The 25,546-nt window shown below is 49.8% G+C and overlaps 1 protein-coding gene across 2 annotated transcripts in view; it reads right to left on the reverse strand.

Moving 5' to 3' along the window:
• The window catches only part of ELN (elastin), a 61,588-nt gene extending 36,911 nt beyond the window's left edge, over window positions 1-24,677 (reverse strand). For both annotated transcript variants that reach the window (XM_033171906.1, XM_033171905.1), the window contains exons 1-2: window positions 24,497-24,677; window positions 977-1,024 (exon numbers count right to left, since the gene is read on the reverse strand). In XM_033171906.1, the coding sequence (XP_033027797.1) occupies window positions 977-1,024; window positions 24,497-24,581 (133 nt within the window). In that variant the 5' untranslated portion in view covers window positions 24,582-24,677. The remainder of the gene's footprint in view (window positions 1-976; window positions 1,025-24,496) is intronic.
• Window positions 24,678-25,546: the final 869 nt, after the last annotated feature.

Below are 25,546 nucleotides of genomic sequence, written 5' to 3' on the forward strand. Positions count from 1 at the left end.
ATGGGAACCGAAACTAGCTTCAGCACCAGCACGAGTAGCTCAGAGGTGAGGATGGGAGTTGTAGTTCAGCAACAATCAGGGGGCCACAAGCCACACCTGCTGCAAATGGTGCTATCAATTGTAGCATTTACTGTTGTTGATTCAGAGTTTGTTGATTGATTGATTGATTGCATTTATAGCCCACCTTTTTGTCCAATGAGCTCAAGGTGGGATACATGCCCCCCCCCATTCAATCCCCACAAATAACCCTATGAGGTACACTAGGCTGCTCACTAGAAGGACAGATCCTGAAGTTGAGGCTCCAGTACTTTGGCCACCTCAGGAGAAGAGAAGACTCCCTAGAAAAGACCCTGATGTTGGGAAAGATGGAGGGCACAAAGAGAAGGGGACGACAGAGGATGAGATGGTTGGACAGTGTTCTCGAAGCGACTGGCATGAGTTTGGCCAAACTGTGAGAGGCAGTGAAGGATAGGCGTGCCTGGCGTGCTCTGGTCCATGGGGTCACGAAGAGTCGGACACGACTGAACGAGTGAACAACAACAGGCTGAGAGGCAGTGACAGGTCCAAAGTCACCGAGGGAACTTCATTGTGGTGTGGGAGATTCAAACCCAGGTCCGAACCTGACACACTGACCATCATACTGCACCAGCTCTCATGGACTGATTATGCATTATTTTGAGATTGCTTTTTAAGACGATGCGATTCCCCCTGGGACCCTGAGGGAGAGGGCATGTCAGCAGGATCAGAACTCAATCAGCCAGACAAATGGAAGAACGCATGCATGAATTCAACAGGGCAGTGCACCATCTCGCCCCATTGTTCCTGTTTGTGACCCTTTTCTTGCAAGGAAGGGGCTTTGAGAAGGGTGGCTTATTGTGGGAAGGGGCAGAGAAATCCCACACACAAATCAAATCGGGTGGATTTGGTCGCATCTGTAACACAAAGGCAAACACTGCAGGTAGTGGCGCCCCCTTACCTGGGTAGTAGCCTCTCCCGGGAACTCCAACGCCAGCACCTGGGACCCCTGGAAAGGAAAGAAGAGTTTGATTGGCTCATAGCTGGTGAGGAAGGGAAACCCCATTCGTGCCCATCCAAGACAAAAGTGTCGAGAGGCTTGGAAGACTGTCTGCTCCCTTGGCCTCCATTCCCCCCCCCCCGCTCCCATCTCCCTGCATTGCTGCAGGAGCATTGCTGGGTATTAAAAGGGCTCAGGGCACAAGTCCAAGGGCGATCTGTTGAGGGTTTAGCCGTCATTCTTGCATCGCAGGGTTGGGCTAGATGGCCTTTGGGGTTCCCTCCCACCTCTACAGTTCTGGGATTCTATGAACCAAATCCGCAAGTGTGATCTGCTAGTTTCCTGGAATAATTAGCACGGCAAGTATCGTGTTATGATCTGCGCTCTGTCTTTTGCACACACACACACACCGCCCCCACCATCTCTGGCCTGTGTCAGCCGCTCATTTGCTGCTCCAGTCACTGACAGCACTTTGGCTTTCTGGGGTGGAATCCTGCTTTGCCTCTGACCCTCTGTGAGGATTGCGCAACCATGCCCCGAACAACTCACCCTTTGTTTTCATATCGCCTTCTTCCCCCCTCTCTCGCCCTCCCATCCAGCCAATACGCCTTTCTTGCTCCTTCCCTTTTAAATAAACACTTGTGTTTAAGTTCAACATGCTTTGCCCTGGGAGTCGAACAACAGAGCTGACCTTTTCTCAACCGTCTGATTGCAGAAGGGCTCTCTCGGGGCCAAGGAGCTATTGGTGTGGCTGGTGGGAGCTCAAAGATGCTCAGCTGGAAGCAAAGCCCTGGGGAGGAGCTGAGTTGTCTGAAGGCTGGCCTAAGCCCCCTCCCCTGCCTCCTCCTTGTGCAAGGCGCCCACACAGAGCTTTGTTTGAGATGGGGCTCAGCCCCAGAACCTGTCTGCAATGCCAGCCCCAGAATGCACCAAGCAGGCTCAGAAAAGGACAAGTAGAGCAGTCCATCTTAAGATTTAGTGTCAGGAGTATAACGTATTCCTGGACACCGCAGAGTTAGACTCAGACTTTTCTGGAAGCTTCTGGCTGTTGTGTAATTGACTGGACAGCACAACGCAGGAACTCAGCAACTCACTGGATAACTATATACAGTATTTATTGAAACAACTAGTATCCAAAAGTTACTATGTACAAACTTTACAAAATAAAAGAAACAAAACATAAAATATTTTCCTCTCTGTCTCTCTCTCTCTACACTGACCACTTTCTCCACACCAACACCTGCACCACACACTAACCACACTAACCACAAAGCTCTCACACAGAGCTCAGTCTTTAGGAACTCATTGACCAATCACAGGTCGTTGCTAAGGGTCTGAGAGAGAGCAGATCTGGGCTTTCTGCCAACTAGTTAATTGCTTGGAGATAGACAAATGCATTTCTGCACGTAGGCAACTCTGAAATCTCTAACAGTCCAAGGGGATGGAGTGACTCTCCTCCAAGGAAAGGCTGCAGCGTTCGGGGGGTTTTTCATTGAGAGAAAATGTAAGAGGCAAACTGATAGAAGTTTATAAAAGCATGCATGTCATGGGGAAAGTGCATAAGGGAACGATTTCCTCCCTGTCTCGTGACACTGGACAGCCATGTAAGCTGGATGCTGGGAGATTCAGGGCAGGTAAAAGAAAGCACTTTGCATGCAGCACATTGTTAAATTGCAGAACTCCCTCCTGCAGGAAGCAATGATGGCCACCGACTGGGTTTTAAATAAGTATTGCACAAATTCATGGGGGAAAGGGCTGTAGATGGCTGTTGGCCAGGATGGCTCTGCTCTGCCTCCTTAGAAGATGGAGGCAGGAATACTTCTCAATGCCCATTGCAGGAAACTGCAGGAAGGGAGAGTGCCCTTGTGCCCAAATGCTGCTTGTGGGTTCCCCGGAAGAGGCATCCGGTTGGCTGCAGTAAGAACAAGATGCTGGACTAGCTGGGATTCTGGCCTGATCCAGCAGGTTCTTCTTATGTTCTTCTGAAGTAGGAACAAGAAAGAGGATTGCTCCTGAGCACAAGCAGAGTGCTTCTCTTTCGCTGCAGCAAAGGGAGGGGACCTTTTGTCAGCCCAGGGTCCGGGGCTCCAGCTGGGGGCACCGAGGGACCTTGGAGGCAGCAATACTTCTGAATACCAGTTTTTGGAAGCTACAGGAGAGGAGAGGGCTCTTGCGCTCAGGTCCTGCATATGGGTTTCCCACAGGCATCTGATTGGCCTCTGTAAGAACAGGATGCTGGACTAGACGGGCCATTGGCCTGATCCAACAGACTTCTTACACAGTATTCTTATTTCTTGAAAGGGCTTTTTAAAAAGCCAGTCTCCCAAGCTGAGTTTGCAGGTCATGGTTGGGGGAGATCTGTGGGGGTCTCCAGGTGTTTTTGGTGGATTCCCAGCTCTTACCATCAACCCCGAGGCCAGATGCCAGGAGCTGGAGTCAAGCACATCTGGATCCCCTCTCCAGATGTTGCCCATCTTTCCTGTAGGTGGACCACATGGCGTGACATTGCTTTGCTTGTATACAGAAAGAAATGCAAACCACACAGTTGCACAAGAGAGAGTCAATCTAATGCAGATCTGTCTGTAGTTACGGAAGAATGGCAACACCCAAACATATCTGCTCTCTGGATAAGTTGTGAAGGGGTAGCAAAGAAAAGAAAGCCGAGCCCTGGGATTTTCTGCCCATATGCTCTTTTCCTCAAGTGGGCATCTCCCCCTGCCCTGCCTCCCCCGACAGTGATTTATTATGGGATGTCCACCAGGAAATCTGGAGAGTGCCCTTGCCAAGTAGGGAGAGCTGGAGCAGCTGGCAGAGTGAGGAATTAGACCAGCCTCCCCTATCCTGAGTCATTCTCTGAAGATTGTTTCCCCTCTCTTCAAACCGTGGAAAAGACAGACAGTCAAAGGACAGGGCCCTCTCAATCTCCCCTCCCTATGAGCCCAAGCACCCCCACTGAACCTGCACCCAAGGGAGATGGGGCAACTGAGCAAAGACTTGTGGGTGGCTCAAGCAAGCGAGTCAAGCTGTGCATTGGCAACAAAACCCCAGTCCATCCCCAAATCAAAGTCGTGAGCCACAGTGCGACTCTGAGGAGTGGGGGAGACATGCTCAATACTGCACCCACCACCTCCTGCCTTGGAGCTTGGGGCGTATTTTCATAAGCTCCATAAAAATCACAGAGTGTCTCACAGAATTTCCATAACACTTCCCCCTCCCCCCCAAAAAAGCAGAGTTGCATGCTTTATCGCAGTAATTTCACACAACAACTGTGAAAGGTAGGCTACAATATTTGGGAGCATGCAAAGAAGGCTTGAGACTGAGGAATAAGCAGCGCCTCCTAGGAAGGTGATGGTGAAGATGATTCAGTTGGAAGGGGCCTCCAAGAGTCATCTAGTCCAACCCTCTGCAATGAAGGAACCACAGCTCAAGAAAACCTGACAGGTGGCCATTCAACCTCTGCTTTGAAACCTCCAAGGAAGGAGGGTCTGCCACCTTCCAACAGGGTCCAGACCAGCTCTTACCACCAGAAAGTTCTTCCTGATGTTTAGTCGGAATCTCCTTTCTGCTCATTTGAACCCATCTCCTGTTCCTAAGATGCTGGACTAGATGGGCCAACAGCCTGATCCAGCAGGATCTCCCTAGGTTCTTCAGGAACTCCCTCTAAGGGAGGCAGTGAGGGCCACCAGCTTGGATAGATTTCAAAGAGGATTAGACATCTATTGAAGCCATGATGTCTATGCTCTTCCTCCACAGTTGGAGGCAGTGATGCTGGGAATCACAAGTGGCAAATCCTGCTTCTGGGTTTCCCAGTGGTGCATCTGGCCAGCTACTGGGAGAATATGATGCTGCAACTTGACAGCCCAGTGGCCTGATCCAGCAACCTCTTCTCATGTTCAAGGGTAGGCACCAATTAAGCGCTACCGCCTGAACATCTGCTCTGGGCGTGCTGGAGAGTGCGGTGAATAAAACATCTGGAAACCAACATAAGAAACAGGCCTCCAATCTCCAGATCAGCTAAACTCTATAGGTTGGTTCCCCCCCCCCACTATTCCCACCCCAACACACACTGTTGCCTCTTCTAACCGCCTTCCCTCCCCCGTTCTCCGGAGCGGGTCTAGAACTGGTTTAAAGGTCCGGCATTCTAGCTTAATTGGCTGCTGGACAGCGGCCCAAAGTGAAGTCAACACAAGCCAGAATCCCCAAGACATGCAAACCAGGGCGGATTGGGAAACAGGCAAGAGGCTTCGCCAAAACGGATGGAGGAAAGGAGGGTGGGAAGGGGAGGGTGATGAAATAAACAGAGACCCGAGGAGGAGCGTGGCTGCCGGCAAGGGGGGATGGTGTGGAGGGAGGAGAAAGGAGCAGGCAAAGACTCAGATATCACCCAGATTTACCCCCTTCTGCCTTTTTTGTGGACTAATGTACTGTAGTATCGGACTAAGACTTGGGAAACTAGGGTTCAAATTCTGCCCCTGCTCAGCCATGAAGGTCTCATTGGGGGCTGGCCACTGCCTCTCAACCTCACCTACCTCACAGGGTTGTTGTGGGGATTAAATGAGGCAGGGGGAACATGTCCGCCACCTTGAGCTCATTGGAGCAGTGGTCTAGCATGGGGAGAAGGGGGTAGGTAGGGGCGCCAGGTGCAAAATTATTAGGGGGCACAAAATTTCAAAAGAAAAAAATACTGGCACTTCCCAGCTTGCTGCTGTTCTCTTCCATGCTGTGATTCCCACCTCCTTGGATTCAGAAAGCGCCTCTTTTAAAAGAAATGAGCCCTTGCACAGACTTGCCCAAAACAAACAAAGAAACAGGCTGCCTCTGATTATCTACAACTGGTTATCTACAACTCCCAAACTTGGTCCATTTCAGCCCCATGTGAGATTGCCAAGCCCCACCTAGAAAACTTCCTCTTGGCATCTGTGCTAATGGTCCATGGTTTAGGGGGTGCAATACTTGCCTTACCCTGGGCATTGGCAACCCACGCTACACCACTGCCTTGGAGAAAAAAGGTGGTTCATAAATACAATGAATACATAAGAATACAGAAAATACGTCACACTAGATAATCCCAGTCAATGTGGGAGCTCCGCCCTCCCCATCAGTTTTGCCTACTCTATGAGGAACACAGGGAGCAACCTTGTACAGAATCAGACAACTGGTCCATCTAGTTTAGTACTGTTGACACTGACTGGCAGTGGCTCTTCATGGTTTCAAGGAGGAGACAGTCTCAGCTCTACCTGCAGTTGCCATTGGGGATGGAACATGGGACCTTCCGCATTCAGAGCAGATGCTGTACTGCTGAGCAACGGTGCTTTCACTAAAAGTAAAGTAAGACTCTAGTCCTCATGGTTCTAGACAAAGAGCTGGTTTAAATAGGCCTTTCCCAAATAGGAGCACAGAGAACTGCCTTTGACAAAGTCAGACCACTGGTCCATACAGCTCAGTTGGTAGAGCATGAGACTCTTAATCTCAGTGCCAAGGGTTTGGACTAGATGACCCTTGGGGTCCCTTCCAACTCTACAATTCTGATTCTATTATCTAGATCAGCACTGTCTACACAGACAGGCAGTAAGTATCCAGAGTTTCAGACAAGGGTCTCCCAGCTCTACCAGGAGACGCCACTCGGGATTGAACCTGGGAAATTCTGTGTGCATAGCAGGTGCCCGACCACCGGGCTGTGGGCATTCCTGAGGAAGATCAGCACGATCACCTGCTGCCCAGGAAACAATTAGTTGTGCCGCTTCTGCCTTGCCCAGCAGATGTCGCTGAGGCTTCAATCTGCCCAGGTATGTGGCTGGAGCAATCCTGGCCTTCCCTCACAGCTGGCTTTGCTAGAGCTCTCTGTGTCTCCTTTGTAAGAAACAAATCAAAACAAAACAAAACACAATCTTTTGTTTCCTTCCCAAAATTGTCAGTGGCTGCGGGCCAGCTCCCCTCTGCCTTTGCCTGTAATCAGGACATGCTTCTTTCTTTCTTTCTTTCTTTCTTTCTTTCTTTCTTTCTTTCTTTCTTTCTCTCTCTCTCTCTCTCTCTCTTCTCTTCTCTTCTCTTCTCTTCTCTTCTCTTCTCTCTCTCTCTCTCTCTTGCCATGGGGAAGCTTGTCTAGTTCTGGGCACCAGTTTAAGAAGGAGCCCAGGGGTCATCTAATCTCACCTCCTGCAATGTAGGAATCACAGCTAAAGATAACCTGGCAGATGGCCATCCAACCTCTGCTTAAAAACCTCCAAGGAAGGAGAGTCCAGCCACTTTCTAAGGTTGTCCACTCGCCTATCGAACATTTCCTACTACCAGAAAATTATTCCTAGCATTTAGCTGGAATCTGCACAGGCTGCTAGTTTGCTATCAGGCCAAGGTAGCAATGCATTGCTACTGGTACAAAAACCTGTTGACAAGTTAGGACCACTTTCCTTGCAGGATCACCCGACTCCGTAATGTGCCCACTCAGTTGCTTTGCATTGCAGAACTGGCCCAGTTGCAGGTGCCACACAACCTCTGCACTTGTGAGAATCTGTTCTTTTAGCATGGCACCACCCAAACTTTGGAACTGCCTGCCTTTTGACATCAGTCATGAGCCTTGGCTTTACTCTTTACAGCACCTGCTCAAAGATTTTGCTCAGGGAAGTCTGCCCAGGCATGTACGCATGTACTTCAAATCTCTCTTTAGTCTGCCGTTAATTTTAATCATTTTCCAAATGTTTTCAATTACTGTTTTTTGATGGATGACTTCTCGTAAACCGTTTGGAGCCTTGATCAAGTGGCATATAGATTTTGTTTAACAAAGAAAGCTCTGCCAATGTGATGCTCTTAAATTTCCAGGGAAAGGGGACGCAAGACCATCATTCATTCTCTCTCTCTCTCTCTCTCTCTCTCTAACCGCAGCTCTGCTGGGCTGTCAGTGAACATGCATAAAATGAAGTTGTTGCAACACACACACACACACACACACACACAAACTCTTTGTGCAATGTGACTCAGGAATGGGCAGCCATGGAGAGCGATTCCAGGAAGTGAGGCGGCTGCACGCGGAGAAACTTGGCAAGCTGGAATCTGATGCCTCGCAGGCGGACGACTCTCCGAGATTTATTTGTATTTATCACTCGGCTTATATCTCGCTGTCTCCTCAGTCTAAATGCATTGGGTTTTGCAACTGCTGAACAAAAGGCCTACAATGCCTTTCCCAGAGAGGGTGTGAAAAAGGCTAGGGATCATTAGGAGAGGAATTGAAACTAATGTACCCCTCCAACATCAGTCGAATGAAAGAATATAGAGATGTCCTATTCCATCATTATTATTATTATTATTATTATTATTATTATTATTATTATTATTATACCCCACCCATCTGACTGGGTTGTCCCAGCCACTTTGGGTGGATTCCAACATAGTATTTAAAAACATAATAAAGCATTATACATTAAAAATAAAGTCCCCATACAGCTGCTTTCCGATGTCTGCTAAAAGTTGTACAGTTACTTATCTCCTTGGCTTGGGGGGGTTCCATAACTCCATACCCTCCAACGTTTCTCTGATGAAAATAGAGACATCCAAAGGAATGTCCTCAGGAAAAATGAGACATCCCAAGATCAAATCAGAAACCGGGAGAGCTTCTGTAAACCCGTGACACTTGGAGGGTCTGGTTTCAAATTGGATGGGGGTCTGTGTGCTGAGATTCCTGCATTGCAGGGGGTTGGGCTAGATGACCCTAGCTCTAAAATCCTATGATTTTAAGTTGGTGTGCATGGTGGCCTCCTGCAAGAATGAGCTGCGCTTCATAAAGAAGTCTTTTATCTGTCCTGATCGTCTCACATCCCGCTTCATGGGATATCTGCAACTTCATGTGTTAATATGAGAGGGGCAGAAGAGTTTTTCTCTGTCCGGTTTCTCCAGGCCATGCATGCCATATTTATGGACTGTTGCAAAGGAAGGCGCTCTTCTCATGCTCAGAGGTGCTCGATTTCCCCCAGACGATTAGCATTGGAACGAGGATGCAACCATAGTCTAATTAAGCCCTGCTGTACCCCACTCCCTGTTAGCAAATAGAAAAGGACAGTCGAAGCCTGTTTAATTGTATCACTGATGTTTGTGCCCAGAAAATGAATCAACTTTTGGAAAATGCTCTTCCCCCCCCCACCTCCCCATTTTTCCATGGCTTGCTATGAAAAACAAAATGGGGGATTTGGAAAATAGACTTCTTTCTTAAACTCATTAACCCCCCCCCCAGGCGGTTTGCTGCAGACATGAGTGTTTTCGGGGGGGGGGGTTGCCATTTTGCAAATTGACCCTCTCCCCGCAAAGGATGTAACTATTTGCATGCAAAGGGTGGGACTCAGCAAACCCTCCGAAGAGCTCATTGTTTTGCTGCAATGTTTACGTATTTTCTTTTCATTAAAAATGAAAATAAAACGGGGCGTGTGCCTTTCCCCCCCCCTCCTCCGCCAGACATTTTACAGCTGGAGACGGACAAACAATTGTTTAGAGTTGGTGATTTAGGAACAAGAGAAAGGCACTCTGCATGAGCCCAGAGTATTTCTTGCTTGGATTCCACCCCGTCTCTCCTCTCAAGTGGCTCGGCTGTAAACGGTTGGCAAGGTTTAAGCTCAAATGAAACCCGTATACTAACACACAGACTGCAAACTGCAAAAGGAAACCCTGAAGATTCAGGACAGAGAAAAGGAAGTGCCCGCAGCACATATTTTAAAGGGAACTCCCTCCCACAAGAGGCAGTGATGGCCCCAAACCTAGATGGCTTTAAGAGAGAGGACTAGACACATTTGTGAAGGAGAGAGCTATCCATGGCTACTAGCTGGAATGGCTTTGTTCCACCTCCGTGGCTGGAGACAGCAAATCTTCCCAAATCCCATTTTCTGGAAACCACAGGAGGGGAGAAGGCTCTTGAACTCAGGTCCTGCTTGCTGGTTTCTCACAGGCAGCTGGTTTGGCATCTTTAAGAACAGGATGCTGGAGTAGATGGGCCACTGGCCTGATCCAACTTGATGTTCTTACATCAAGTTTCATACATGTCACGATGTCTCCCAAAGAATTCTGGGAGTCGCTGTTTCGGTTGGGGCATGTGGGAGGGGAGGGAACTTTCATTGCCCTGTCCCCTTTGCAGAACCACAGTTTGCAGGGATTTCCTGGGAGGAATGAGCGAATAGGAAGCCACACTAAGCGTGCCCTATAGATAAAGCCACCAAAAGATCCCTGTTGGAGGATTCATCCCTACAATTCTATGATTCCAACACGCCTCACATCTACTAGATAGTGATCTGTCTGTTCTCTTGAGATATTGGTGTCCGTAACAGAGGGGCATGTTTGCATCTAAATTTTGATATTGGCAGACACCATTTAGAATGAAGGTGGTGGATCGAACCTTTCCAAACTGCAGAGACTTGAAAATTGCACTGGTCTGTTCAGTTTCTTAGCATTCCCGAGCGATGATGGGCACTTTTCATGAACGCCCCCTATTTATAGGCATCTGTTAGCCAGATGCCACAGTCCTCAAGTCAACTCAAGGCAGTTGACCTCACTGCCCCCCACCCACCCAAAACACCCAAGAGCTGGCCTCCTCCCTGGCTTTCTCTGTGGCCATTCCGCTTTGACTACCCTGATGGTGTGTGTCCCTCTACCCCAGACATCCTCGCTAGTTGCCCCCAGCCCGTTTCCCAGAGCTTACGACAGGTCAAAGAGGCGAGCGTTTGGCAGGAGAGATGGTGCTGTGTGGGCTCAACGCTGCGGCCTCCCTCGATCTCCTTGGGGAAAATTGAGGCGCCTGCTGTGTGTGAGAGCAGCCCGCAGACAAGCAGCGGGGTGGGGGCGGCTCTCAGCCGACCTTTCCAGCTCCTCCGGCAGAGCTGGAGCAAAGCTTTGAACAGCCTCGGTGCCAAGTAGGCTGCGCTTGGTGTCCCATAGCAGCATAAGAAGACCCTCCTGGATCAGGCCAAAGGGGCCCCATCTAGTCTAGTATCCTGTTCTCACAGTGGCCGACCAGATGCCCCAATTGGAAACTTGTAAGCAGGACCCGAGCACAAGAGCCCTCTCCCCTCCTGTTGTTTCCAGCAACTGGTATTCAAATGCATCGCTGCCTCTGAGTTTGGAGGCAGAGCACAGCCATCGTGGTTAATAGTGTAGCCGCTGATAGCCCTCTCCTCCGTGGATTTCTTGAATGCCCTTTTAAAGCCATCTAGGTTGTTGGCCATCACTGCTTTCCTGTGGCAGTGAGTTCCATAGCTTAGAGGTGGCGGGAAGAACCATCTCAGCTTCCAGGCATAAAGATGCTGGGACAGAGAGGAGATCTTGGCCTTTACTCTCAGGAAGATGTCTTGGCTCTTCTCAAATTGGCACTGGGCATCAAAACCCATCCAGGCAGGCGGAGAGTCAAAACTCTGCCACCTGAGCTGTTCTCCTCAGTAACGTACAAAACCCACCTTGACATTTCGCGACTGACACAACATAGATTGTGAAGGCAAAATGACATTCAAAAGAGGTTCTGGGGCTAAAGGTGGCTTTCATGAGCAAAATAACAGCAAACATAAGGACTAAACATTAGGAAGAACTTTCTGAAAGGAAGAGTTGTTTGACAGTAGAAAGGACTACCTCAGAAGGTTGCAGATTCTCCTTCCTTGGAGGTTTTCCAACAGAGTTTGGATGGCCATCTGTTAGGGATTCTTGAGCTGCGATTCCTGTATTGCAGGGGGTTGGACTGGATGACCCCAAGGGTAACCTTTCAACTCTCCAATTCTATAATTCTTCACCTGCTTCTGTTTGGAGATGACACAGATGCCTCATCACTTGGCCACCGCAAGATACAAGACTGGGAGCTGGCATTTCAGACAAGGGAGGGAGTTTTGTCTGTTATATTTCAAACCAACTTGAATGTATTTTTAACCTTTCCCATTTTCACAGATATGATTGTCTTGGCATGGTGGTGTCTGCAGACGCACACATCCAGCAGCAATTGGAGAGAGCTCCTGGGCGGTGGATGGAGAGAGAGACAGACAGACCTGACTCACATGCAGATGGCCTTTGGGAACTGGACCCAGGAATGGTGATTTTTACACCGATAATCCGCCCTGCCTCCCTCCGGGAAAGGATTATGGGCCTCCCAGCTCCTTCTTACTCACACACCTTCGAGGCTGGCCAATCAGGACTCGGCTGGATGCCTCGGCTTGGCCTAAGGCCCTGAGATAATGGAGTTCCTCAGGCAACAGGCAGCTGGGGATGATAGCAGGCAGCCTGGATGCTTGTGTCTCTGCGTTGTAGCTGGCTGGCTGGCTTGCAAGTGAGCAGGCTAAGCTAATGCCTGCCAGGTGTGGGCAAGGAGAGCTAGAGGAGCACAGAGCGGGAAATGATGCCAGGCACTGCCCCACAGCCCGGCCCCACACTTTGGCTTGCTGGTGCCGAGTTAACAGAGCGGACATAAAAGCTTTAGAGCAGGCCCTCCAAGTGTCCCGATTTTCCAGGGACAGTCCCGGATTTACAGAAGCCACCCCAGTTTCTGATCTGATCCCGGAATGTCCTGCTTTCCCTTTGGACGTTCGTCAGAGAAATGTTGGGAGGTATGGAGTATGGGACCCCCCAAGCCAAGGGGATAAGTAACTATACAACCTTTAGAAGACAGCCCTGTATAGGGAATTTTATTTTTTTAAAGTGTCCTTTTATTATGTTTTTATATATGTTGGAAGCTGCCCAGAGTGGCTGGGGCAATCCAGTCAGATGGGAAGAAGAAGAAGAAGAAGAAGAAGAAGAAGAAGAAGAAGAAGAAGAAGAAGAAGAGGAGGAGGAGGAGGAGGAGGAGGAGGAGGAGGAGGAGGAGGAGAATGGGACATCCTTATTTTCATTGGATAAATGTATGTCAGAGACCTGCTGGATGAGGCCATTGGCCCATCTGTTCCAGCATCCTCTTCTCATAGCGGCCAAACAGATGCCTCTTCTGCGAAGCAGGACCCGAGCATACAAGCCCTCTCCCCTCCTCCTGCAGTTCCCAAAAACTGGCATTCAGTTACTGCCTCCGGCCACAGAGGCAGAGCATAGCCATCCCGGCTAGTATCCATCAATAGCCCTCCATGAATTTGTCTAATTAAAGCCATTCAGGTTGGTAACCATCACTGCCTCTTGTGGGTAGAGAAAGAGTTTTTTCCTCCCTCTCGCTCAGAAAACTAGAAACCATGGACATCCTAGGAAGCCAAACGCTGGGAGATTCAGGACAGAAAAAAAGCAACTCCTTCTTCATGCAGAGCAGAACGAAACTGTGGAACTCACTGCAGCGATGACCTCCAACTTGGGTGGCTTTAAAAAGAGGATTGGACAGATTCATGGGCTATTGATGGCTACTAGGCATGACGGCTGCATGAAGGGAAGCAGCAATGCTTATGAATGCTAGTTGATGGGAACCACAGGAAGGGGGAGTTTCTCTTGAGCTCGAGTCCTGCTTGAGGTTTTCCCATCGGGGCATCTGGTTGGCCACTGTGAGAACAGGATACTGGACTCGATGAGCCACTGGCCTAATCCACCAGGCTCTTCTTAGGATCTTAAGTCATGTTTTTTAATCGAGAAAGTTGGCTGCTATTCCAGCCAATATGATCCCCACACGGGTCTATGTTTATCTCCTGTCTGGGAACGTATGTTCAGCTGAAGGTGTGGCCTGGGGTGTCTCAAAAGGGAGAGGGGGGGACATTTTCTGGCAAGATAATCAGATTCTGTCCCTCCACACACACACACACCCATCATGTTCCAAAGATGGACAGCAATGTTTGCATTTGCCATGATCTCAGACTGAGAATGTTTTCTTGTCACAGGGAAATTAAGGGATCATCTTCTCATTTTCCTCCCAATTTGTTTCGGGGGTGTAAAATTGAGAGGAAGCGAGAAAGGTTGCTCTCTTAGTGCGTGTTAACATTTGGGGGTGGGGGGGCAAGGAATACATTTGTCAGCTCTGGGGGTCATTTCCCACCCACCCACCCCACCCCAATCCAAAGCATTGCCAAGGACTTCTGATGGCGCCTCATGCAAATTCCCGCCAGAGGGGAAAGTCTGGAGACCCCCCAACAAGCTGCCCTTCTGAAACATCCAGATTTTGTCGGGTGGGCGTTCAAATGGGAATTGGGATTCTGTTGGAACTCCCGGACGCTGACTGTCCAAATCTCACAGATGAGAAAAGCAGAGGTCGAATGGTCTACCCCCACAAAACCATCCATAGAATCAGTTCCTAACCAGATGTCTCATTGGGAAGCCCATAAGCAGGATTTGAACACAAGAGCAACACTCCTCTCCTGTGGTTTCCAGGAACTGGTATTCTGAACTGGTATTCCCTCCAACCACGGGGGCAGGGCATAGCCATCGTGGCCAATAGCCACTGATAGCCTAATTATTGTCCAATCGTTTTTAGAGCCATCAAAGTTGGCAGCCATCACTGAGAGATCCATGGTTGGACTCTGCACTGCATGAAGGACTTTCTTTTGTCTGTCCTGAATCTTCAAACGCTCAGCATCACTGGACGTCCACCAGTTCTAGTGTTATGAGAGATGGAGAAAAACTTTTCTCTATTCACTTTCTCCATGCCAGGCATCATTTTCTATCGCGTCGCCTCCTTCTCGCCATTTCCCTCTTCACAAAAAAGCTTCCCTTCCTCCACCCACGTCCTCAAGGCCTCAGATCGGGGAAGAGAGGTCAGGAGTTGAGAGTGCCACCAAGTGCCGGCACCTCGTGCCCAGCTGCCTCAGCCTCCCTCCCTCCCCTCTGTCTCCCCGCACAACGACAACCAAGCTAATCTCCTTAGTGCTGAGACACGCCAGCCTCAGGAGGCCCAAGACTGCCGTGGCAGAGATGAATATCATAGAATTTTAGAGCTGGGAGGGACCCCAAGGGTCATCTACTCCAACCTCCTGCATTATGACTTGGACGAATCAGGTCTGCATCTGCAGCTGAGTAAGTGCAGCCAAATTTCTGGCCCACATAATAGGGTTTTTTTTCTGAGACTAGAACCAGCTTTGCCAACTCAGTACCCTCCTGATGTTGCTGGACTACAACTCTCATCAGCCCCCCCGGTCAGTGCAGCTGTGTTTTTTCATCGCTGGTTCTTAGAGGTAGACTGCTTTGGTATATGGAGGCCCCACTCACAAGAACGCTGGGAGCTGCCTTCTATTATACCCTGTCAATCCACCTTAGTATGTTGACTGAAAGCAGCTCACCAGAGTTTCTGGCAGGGAATCTCTCCCAGCCCTACCTGGAGATGCCAGGAATCAAACCTGGGAACATTTGCATGCTCTGCCACTGAGCTATGACTAGGGTTGAGTAGAGAAATCCAGCTCAGTTTGCATTGAAAAGCAAGCCTCCCTAATTTGAACTTGACACAAAACAATATGCAAACTGAAACAGAGAACCCGTCCTTCAAAATCTGAACATCTCCAGATTTTGCAATGCAGTTCTCCAGCCAAGTTATGTGTACAAAAATCCATACTCTGGGGTACCGGAGTGTGGCTAAAAAGCCTCTAATAGTAAAAAATAAAAAATAAAAATAAAACACACCCAAGCATTATGGAAGGGGAAATTGCTTTGCATTAAAAAGTTGACAATTTTTCTTAAGGACTAATCTGTAAACTGATATAAAAACGTGGGAAACTGAAGATTGGGAAAATGATAAATTGGTAGAAATTGACAGACCCCCCCCCCAACCCAGCACTGTGGGGGGGTCAGACTAGCATCAGTGAAAACTGGGTTCAAATCTCCACTGAGTCATGAAGCACAGTGTCCGGCTTCAGGCCAGTCTCGGTGCATGATGCACCCACCTCGCAGGGTTGTTTTGATGTTCAAGTGATTGAGAAGGCTTTCTACCGTGTCATGAGTTCCTTGGGAAAAAGTCAAGAAAAAAATGTAATATAATAGAATCATTCAACTGTAGAGTTGGAAGGAACCCCTGCAAGGCAGGAATTACAGCTAAACAATCCCTGACAGATGGGACATCCAACCTCTGCTTAAAAACCTCCAAGGAAGGACAGCTTTCTGTCCATAAAGGTCTTCCTAATGTGTTGTCAGTTGCCTTTCTTGCAATTTGAATCCATTGGTTCAGGTCCTGCCTTCTGGAGCAGCAGAAAACAAGCTTGCTCCATCTTCCTTCAGGTATCTGAAGATGGCTTTCATATCACGTCTCAGTCTCCTTTATTCCAGGCTAAACTCACACCCAGCTCTCTCAACCGTTCCTCATAAGACCTGGTTTCCAAAACCTTGATCATCTTGGTCACCTCCTCTGCACACCTTCCATCTTGAAAATACCCTTCTTAAGCAGGGGTGCTCACAACCGGACACAGGACTCCAGGTGGTGTCTGACCGAGGCAGACTAGACTGGGCCTATTACCTCCCTTGATCTGGACAGTTGACTTCTGCTGAATCGCATTAACCATTTTTGCTGCTGCATCACACTGTTGACTTGCGTTAAGCAGAATACAGTGGGCCTGTTGCTATCAGCTGGGTGCCTTGATGCCAATTGCTGCATTATTTCTCCCAAGCCTTCCTCTGCTCCTGCTACTCACGAGGGAGGGGAGAGGCAGCTTAAGAAACTGACTTAACGGCTTAAGCAAGGCCTTGCCAGGTCCTGAACAGCTTAAGAAAACACATGAAGGGCATGCAAGCTGGGAAGGAAAGGAACGAGAAAAACACAATATCTTTATGGGATCAGGGAGGCGAGACTTTCCTCTCCCCCCCCCCCACTCCATGCAAGCCTGAGATCCCAATCCTTTTTTTGGTTACAGAAGGAGGATAGAAAGCCCAGTAAGGGTCCTAATCTTATCTTGCAGACCTCTTCTTTAACAAAAGAGGTTTCACGAGGACACCATAAGAAATAACACTGGGCCCATGATACATCAGGAAGGAAAACATTGGGGCTGCTAATTTGCCCCAGCTCTAACAAGCAGCTGCTCAGTTTCCGACCACCTCCAAAGCCTTGCAAGTCCCATTTGTTGCCAGCTCCAAAAATCTGTGAGGTTTTTGTTGATGGAGCAACCTTTTTTTCTCCCTCCCTTCCTGGCCCGTTGAGCCCAGCCTCCTCCTTTTGCCTCCAGAGGCTCCATAGGAACCATGGAAGAGGAACCTGCAGATGACAACCAAGCCCTGTTGTTTTGTCTCCCATAATTTTGTTCTCAGGGGTAGAATTCCTCTGTAGATGGAGGCCCCACTCATAAGAACACAGTGAAATGCCTTGTGTAGAGTCTGTCACTCTGTAGAGCCAGTTGAGCTTGTTGGTCCATCTAGCTCAGTACTGCTGACATTGACTGGCAGGGGCTCTCCAAGATTTCAGAGAATTGTGGAACTGTAGAATTGGAAGGGATCTCCAAGGGTCATCTAGTCCAACCCTTTGCAATGCAGGAATCACAGCTCAAGAATCCCTGACAGGTGGCCATCCAACCTTTCTTTTAAAACCTCCAGTGAGAGAGAGCCTACCACGTCCCAAAGGAGTCCATTTTGCTGTTGAACAGCTCTTACTGTGAGGAAGTTCATAATAATAATAATAATAATAATAATAATAATAATAATAATAATAATAATAATAAAATTTATTTGTACCCTGCCCATCTGGGTGGGTTTCCCCAGCCACTCAGGCCACTCAGAATAGAATATTAAAAAGATGATAAGACATCAAATATTAAAAACTTTCCTAAACAGGGCTGCCTTTAGGTGTCTTCTAAAAGTCAGGTGGCTGTTTAATTCCTTGACATCGGGTGGGAGGCTGTTCCACAGGGTGGGCGCCACTACCGAGAAGGCCCTCTACCTGGTTCCCTGTAACTTCACTTCTCACAGTGAGGGAACTGCCAGAAGGCCCTTGGCACTGGACCTCAGTTTCCAGGCTGAACGATGGGGGTGGAGATGCTCCTTCAGGTATATCAGATTCTAATGTTTAATCAGAATTTCCTTTCTTGACAATGGGATCCATTGGTTTGGATCCTCCCCTCTAGAGCAGTGCAAAACAAGCTGGCTCCGTCTGCCATGTGACAGCCCTTCAGATATCTGAAGATGGCTATCCTATCGGTTTACAGTCTTCTCTTCTGCTGGCTAAACACCCCTAACTCCCTCAGGCATACCCAGCTAGGAGAAATCTGTCCTAAAATGCTGATGAATTTTCAATTTTCACAAGGACTTAAAAAAAAAAAATTATCACTAAAATTTGCAAACTGATGTCGAAATGTGGGGAACTGAAATTCAGATTGCAGGGGGTTGGAGAAGACGCCTCTTTGGCTCCCATCCAACACTACAATTCTATGATTACGATTCGAAAAAAACGAGAAACGTTTGCCCCTCCCTCCCAGCCGCTGCCATTTCCCTGCCTCCCTCCTTCTGCTTCCCAAGGCAGCCGGACACATGTATTTCTAGCCTCTTGGCGGGAGGGAAAAACAAGGTGGGAGAAAGCCAAGGGGAGGGCGGGAGGAGGAGGGGTTAAGCAACCCTCCCTTCCCCTTCCACCTCCTATCCTCCTAACAGCAGGATTCCTCAAACTCAGCCCTCCAGATGTTTTTGGCCTACAACTCCCATGATCCCTAGCTAGCAGGACCAGCGGTCAGGAATGATGGGAACTGTAGTCTCAAAACATCTGGAGGGCCGAGTTTGAGGAAGCCTGTGACCTAGCTACTGCTTTGCAGAGGCCCATCAGCCTGCAATCCTGCAAGCAGAGCTGCTGTATCTTTAAGTTTTTGCACAGTGCCTGCAACATATATAACAGTCCTGTCCTGCGGAGTGCATGGTTCCTAGACGTAGGCTCTCAGTGAACTCTAAAGATTGCTTTGGAACAGAACCCAAGCTCTGATTCCTCAGAATTGTTAAAGGGTCTGAAGGCCTGCCAAACTCAAAAAATCCGCCGTCCTGTTTTCCTTAAGCAATTTCCCTGCAATTCTCTGAATGCTTCAATGTGGGAGGAAGGCCACTTGGACCAAGTGGGAGCTACCTCCCAGTAAACACGCCAAGGATCAGCCGACGGGAGGCCACTTCTCCTGGGACAAGAGTGGCCTCATATGTGCCCTATTTTGCAGCGAACGGTCCTCTGATTTGAAAAGCGTTTCCCAAACTTTTTGGGGTCACCTCCCCCCCAACAATTATCATTATTATCACATGTTAATTTACACCCTACCTTTTTCCCTGAAAGAGAAAATAAACTCATCCCTGTTGACCAGCAACAAACAAACAAAAAAACACTACAAAAAAACATTTTTCAGAATAGTGGTTTGCGTGACCCACTAAGCAAGGCAAGACCCCAATAAAATCCAAAGCACCAACAATTAATTGCACATTCATTCAAAACCCATTTAAAACTATTTTGATCAATGCAACAAAAACTGACGGAATCACAGCATTGCAAGGTTGGAAGGAATCCCAAGAATCCAACCCCTGGCAATGCAGGAACCACAAAAATCTCAGCTTTTCAAAGGCTGTGGTCATCTCCACCTCCAGCGCCCGCCCACCCCCCGCCACACCCTTGCATCTCAGCACCACCGCCCCCCAGGTAATCTGACCACCTGCCAGGGAGTGCTATCCAGTTTGAGAACCGTTGAACCAGCTGGTCCAAGTCCCGTTTAGCGCTAACGAACTCTCCGAAGGGGGATCTGGGAGGCTTGAAATGAGCCGTCCACAGTCATCAGCACTTGGAAAGCTGGTTAAGCTTGCAGGCTCTGCTAACTTGGCCACTGGGGTGAGATTATTGCATTTCTTCTGGAACTATGGTCACTGTCCCTAAATTTTCATCAATGCATAACAATCAGCAGGTGCAAATTTTATGCAAATCTGGATCATTTCCGGTGGGCGTGGGTGGGTGTATTTGCAAGTTATTCTCTTTTAAATTTATTTGGACTCTCCAGAGCTGGGATTCGAGTACAGCGCCCAACCTATCAAATGCAGAATAATGAAAGCAAACTGGCAGAAAGCAATAATTAAAAAGACATCAGAGCACTTTTAGAGGCAGAGATTGAAGCACAAGAGCGTTCTCCCCTCCTTCGTTTTCCAGGAATTATTACTCAAAAGCATTGCTGCCTCCAACTGTGGAGGCAGAGAAGAGCCATCATGACTCATAGCCACCAATAGCTTGTGAATTCCTCCATTCCAAAGCCGTCCATATTGGTGGCTGTCACTGCCTCCAGTGGGAGGGAGTTCCACAGTTTAATTCATTGGCGCTCACTTCGGAACACGGCGGGTGAGTGTGAAAAGGCCTTGAGGATCCTTAATGTATAGGAAAATGTGGCGGTCTTTTTCCCTGAGTGGAGCTGCGTTTCTAATGGGTGTCTGTGTGAGAGGGGGAAGTTAAATCCAATTTAACCACTGCCTAAAGCAACACAGAGCAGGAATTACAGACATAAACTGACCTTCTGACCACAGAAGAGAATACTAGCTCGCGTTAAAAACAAAAACATATTTGTCATTACCAAAAGAATTTACTAGCCACTGTTAGGAATCTCTAAGCACTCTAGCACCTCATAAAGGAAAAACCACCCTCTTGATCATTTGCGAGCTGTGGTCAGCCAGCAGGCAATCTCGGCTCACCCCAGGCGAATAGGAAAAGAGCTATTGAGGCGCCCGCTTCCCTTTTCTGTGGCTGTTTCCCTTCCAGGAATGAAAGAAGGGGAAACCAGAGCTCTGCCAACTCTCATGAGATCTTTTGTGCACAGCACTCCTGTTTAGGCAGGAGGAAATAGCTGGATTGTAGAGTTGGAAGGGACCCAAAGGGGCATCTAGTCTGTCATAACCGACACACCTTTGTGGGAAGGGCAAAAAAGTGCAGGCATGCCTCTGGCTTTCAGAGACTCTTTTCTCCCTGATAAATATTTATGGAGAAACGGCTGTCGGAGGAATGGTGGCAAAATACAGGGGTGTTGTTAGCGGGGACCAAGCCCCGGGTCCCAGGTTTCCTGCCCCCACTTTTTAACCACAATCTCCCCTTTCCTTGCAAGGTGCTTATGGGCCTCTATAAACTGTTGTTGGGAACCCAGCCAGCCACCATCTTCATATGCCCAGAAATTAATCCATATCATGGACCTGAGGGTCCTGAACCTTCGAACTGTTTCATGGATGCTATTTCATAGAACTGTAGAGCTGGAAGAACCCTGAGGACCATCTAGTCCACCCCCCTGCAGTGCAGGAATATGCAGCTGTCTCATACAGGGATCGAACCTGGAACCTTGGCATTATCAGCTGTAACCAACTTACTAAGCTATCCAGGCTAATTATCTGGTTACACCCCAGGAGAGCCCAGGAAAAGCAGAGGTTGGGGGGCAGAATCTGGCTTATTTCATAGGAACACAGGAAACTGCCTTCTACCAAGTCAAACCTTTGGTCCATCTAGCTCAGGACAGTCTGCACTGACCGGCAGCTGCTCTCTAGGAGTTCAGGCAGGGTTCTCTCCCAGCTGGAGACAGAACCTGGGACCCATATGCATGTGCAGCCATACTCGGGAGCAATCCCAATTGGCACCTGCTTTGCACACTCCAAATGCCCTGCCACACTTGCAGCAATTCATACTGAACAGAGAACATGCAAAGGGCACCCCCAGCTCCAGCCAGGAGTTTCCTGGTGGCATCGGGGCCAGCTCTGCCGTTGGGCAAAATGAAGAGGAAGCTGCTTCTGGTGGCAGGGAAGCACTGACGGTGGCAAGGTGACGAAGGACCCAGTTGGGCATGCCAAGTAGCCTGGCCACCCCCTGCCCTCTCAGCTGACTTGCCACCCTTGACTAGGGGTGATGGGGTGTTGGTCATGACATTTTACCGCCCGAGGCAAAGGGCTGGAGGGCGAGATCTCTGCCCTGTCCCAGTGGCCCTGACAGAATCTGACTGGACTGACGAATGACTCTTATTTTGACAAGATCCTCAGCTCTTCCTGAGGCAGCAGTGCAGCTTAGGGGGTACAGAGTAGAGGCTAGCTTAGGGGGCTCGGCAGAGGGGTTAGGGCACTGCTGCCTGCAGCCTGAGCCAGCTGTTTCACTCTGAAGAAGGATCCCGCTGCCCATCCAAGTCAGGGTCTCTCTGTTGATTTGGGGACCTCCTTCTCACCCCCACCCCCGGGCTCCTTTGGGAAGAAGGGGCAAGAAATAAATTTACACTGGTACCTCGGTACCCAAACGGCTTGGCTCCCGAACAAATCAGCTCCCGAACGCCGCAAACCAGGAAGCGAGTGTTCCGGTTTGCGAGTGTTTTTTGGAAGCCGAACGTCCGGCGCAGCTTCTGTGGCTTCCGATTGAGCGCAGGAAGCTCCTGCAGCCAATTGGAAACCGTGCCTTGGTTTTCGAATGGTTCCGGGAGTCAAACGGACTCCCTGAACGGATTAAGTTCGAGAACCAAGGTACCACTGTAATAAGGAAGGAAGGAAGGAAATAAATGGACTCTTGCAGAAAAACGACTTTGGTCTACCAGCGTGGAAAAAGCCGATCAAAAGGAACAGATGGAGACAGGTCATGTGCGTTCCTCTAGTTCACTTTGGGAGTGCTCCAGAGAGAAAGAATGGGGAATGCTTCTTGCCCCACGGAAGCGAGACTTAGAATCACAATTGTAGAGTTGGAAGGGAACCGAGTTGACTTGAGTGGGCCTGCTTCACCCATCACAGCTACCTCACAGGTTCCCCCATGATGTTACAAGGGCTGTTGGACTGCCACCCCCGGCCCCTTACAACAAAGGGAACATCTGTGACCCTACAGACCCAGTTGAACTCCAGCTCCCAGCAGCCAACGATGGGGAATAATAGAGAGTTGGAGTCCTGCAATGTCTATGGGGTCACCAGCTCCCCAGCCCTGACCTTGGCGATCCTTGTTTGCCCTTCTTCACCCTACATTTGAGCCCTAGGCAATCCTTCGCCTACTGGATGCAGAGGCTATCTGTCAAGCAGGTTGCTTGAGTGAGAAAGCCCAGCCTTCTGAACAGCAGGTCTCTATCTAGTTCGACCCAGAGATGGGGAATTCTTCCAGCCTATCAGATCTGAGTCTTCCCAAAGAGATTTTTTTTTTAATGGGATCCTCAAGCCATCACCCCACATGCTTGGACTGAAGCGATGACAGTTCCTGAAGGCGGCAAGGGGAGACAGTACGATCTCGCGGGGAATGCCAAAACAGAAAAGCAAGAGAGTGTGTTTCATTAATGCCTCTTGCTGTGTTCAAAACCCGGGAAGAGCATGTTTTCCAAGAGGACACCCAAGTTGCAGGCAAAGGCAGCGCCTGTTTGGCGGGACCGCGGTGTTCTCAGAGCTGGGGCAAAGGCGTCCAGGATGGGGGCGTCCCTTCTGATGAACCCCATGGGATCCTACAGGCACGACCCACTTCTCCTGCCTGTTTCCCCTTTCTGGATCGGGTGCAAGGCAGGAACCTCACTTGGATCCTGCCCTCCCGCTCCCCATAGGCTTCCCTTTGCCCTCCGACTGGGCAAAATGTCTGTAGTCGCCCGGGAAGAGCCACGTCGTCACCACAGGAGAGTGACCTGTGCAAACTGTGTGGGCCGTGCAGGTGGCACATCCTTCTGACATGCAATAATTCATAGGATTGTAGAGCTGGGAGGGACTCAGCGGCTCAACTGGTCCAACTCCCTGCAAAGCAGGAACCACAGCTAATTCTTGAGCAATGACCAAACTCACTTGTGTGTGGGGGGGGAGCAGGGAGGTAACTCCCCACCACCACCACAGAAGATGAAAGTAAATGTTGGGGTTCAAGAGGAACCCTTTTTACTCTGACATTCTGTGCCCCAATCCCCAAAGCACGGCTATGGCTCCTCGATGCACTCTGCACCTGCTCAGAGACATTGCATTACATGCTTGCACCATCCAGGGGCTGAGGTTTGGTGTTTGGCAAACACCTTCTGGGGAATCAGTTAAGCCTCTCCTGTCCTCTCCTGGAGTCCACTGGCTTCATATCCTGCCCCCCTTCCATTCAACCGCTATGATATACACCTAAAGTTTTTCATGGGGGGGGGGGTTTCAAGGTAATATTAGTGACTCCCTGTGGGCAGGCAGCACCTCAGCCACCTCCAGGGTGCACCCGGATTTCAGAGACCCTGGAGATGGTGAGGGGCAGTACTGGGGGCTCCAGACTTTTGCCCCTCGTCACCAACAAGCAGGGGGTAGAGGGATTGGTCCCTGCAGCATGTCTGAGATATGGAGCAGCGAGTCTTGCTCCGGGGGGGGGGGGGGGGCACTGAGTTTTTAAAAGGTGCGACGGCATTTGCCCACCAGTGGGGCAGGAGCTAGAGATACCCACAGCAGAGGGAGGCAGAGATGACTCCTCTCAGTCTTGCCCCCCATCCTGCTCTTTGCACCACAGAGGCAGAGGAGGCTGTGACAGCTAAGTGGCCTGTTGCAAGAAGGCAGGAAGGTGGGTGAAGACGGAGGTCAGGTGCCCAAACTGAGCAGCCTCCGCCGCAGATGGCTTGGAAGCGAGGCGGCTCGGCGACCCCTTCCAGGGCCAGGGAAAAGCATCTGATCAGAGGTTGTCTGCGGTTTTCGTACTGAGCCTTCTCTGCTGCTCCCGCTGCCTCTTACCTCCTTGCCACGAAGCCGGGAGACTGGAGAGCAGGAGGACAGTGATAGCCCCGGGAAGGAAGGAAGGAGTCCGTAGCCTGGCCATCTCTCTCGACGCAATGCCCCAGCCCGCTGGCCGCCAGAGTGTTTTATCCTAGCGGAGCTGCTTAATTGCCGCTTCCAAGGATGTAAAAGGGGGGGGGAGAGAGGGGAGGGATGAGGGGAGGGGACAAGGCTCAGGACACTACGTCATTGGGAGAGGGGGCACACACACACACACACACACACACACACACACAGATGGATCTCTCTCTCTCCAAGAGCCTGGCTTGCCTTTGTAATTTCTCTCTCCCCAGCGCGGGTGGGATCTGTTGCCAAAAGCGAGCTCTGCTGCCAAGAGAGATTTCAGGAAAAGGGGGAGGGAGCTGGAGGAAGGGGGATCCAGATTGGTACAGCAGCTCCCCCCCTCCTTTTAGGGAGGGGAATAAAGTTCTGGCCGAATTCAGATGTCCCGGACCAATGCAGGGCATCAAGGCCCGACGCCAAGAGGACGGGCCAGGAGGCAGTCAGGTTGTGGGACTTAACTGAGGGGGACGAGGGTCCCTCGTCGGAATGGGTCTTGGAAGCGGGGGGTGTCTTGGAATGGAATGTGAGGGGCCCTGAGGACGGGAGCCGGCGGAAACGGGTCCCTGCCGAACAGACAGGACTAAGGGTGGGGTGGGGGAGAGAGCGGGGTGGGGGGAGGTGGTGGAAATTAAGCCGGAGAGTCTGGAGATAAGCTATCTCCAAAGGGTTCCAGCTCCAAGCAGCTGAACCCCTGGGCCGTAGCCAGCCAGCCCCCGCTAAGCGGTTGCTTCAGTTTTGTTTGTGCTCAGACATCCTACACCTGGACCGGTGCTCTGCAACACAGGGAGCAGTGGCCTGAAAGTGGCACTGAGCCAAGAGGGTCACGGACCCCTGACCTTTAGGAAAAAAATACTAACAACAACACCAATGCTCTCGTTGCCACATTTGCAAAGGAGGAGTGGAACAGATGAGCCTGTGCATTTCAGGTCCTTGTTCTTCCATTCC

This window comes from Lacerta agilis, chromosome 15 (assembly GCF_009819535.1).
Source record: "Lacerta agilis isolate rLacAgi1 chromosome 15, rLacAgi1.pri, whole genome shotgun sequence".
NCBI classification, from domain to species: Eukaryota; Metazoa; Chordata; class Lepidosauria; order Squamata; family Lacertidae; genus Lacerta; species Lacerta agilis.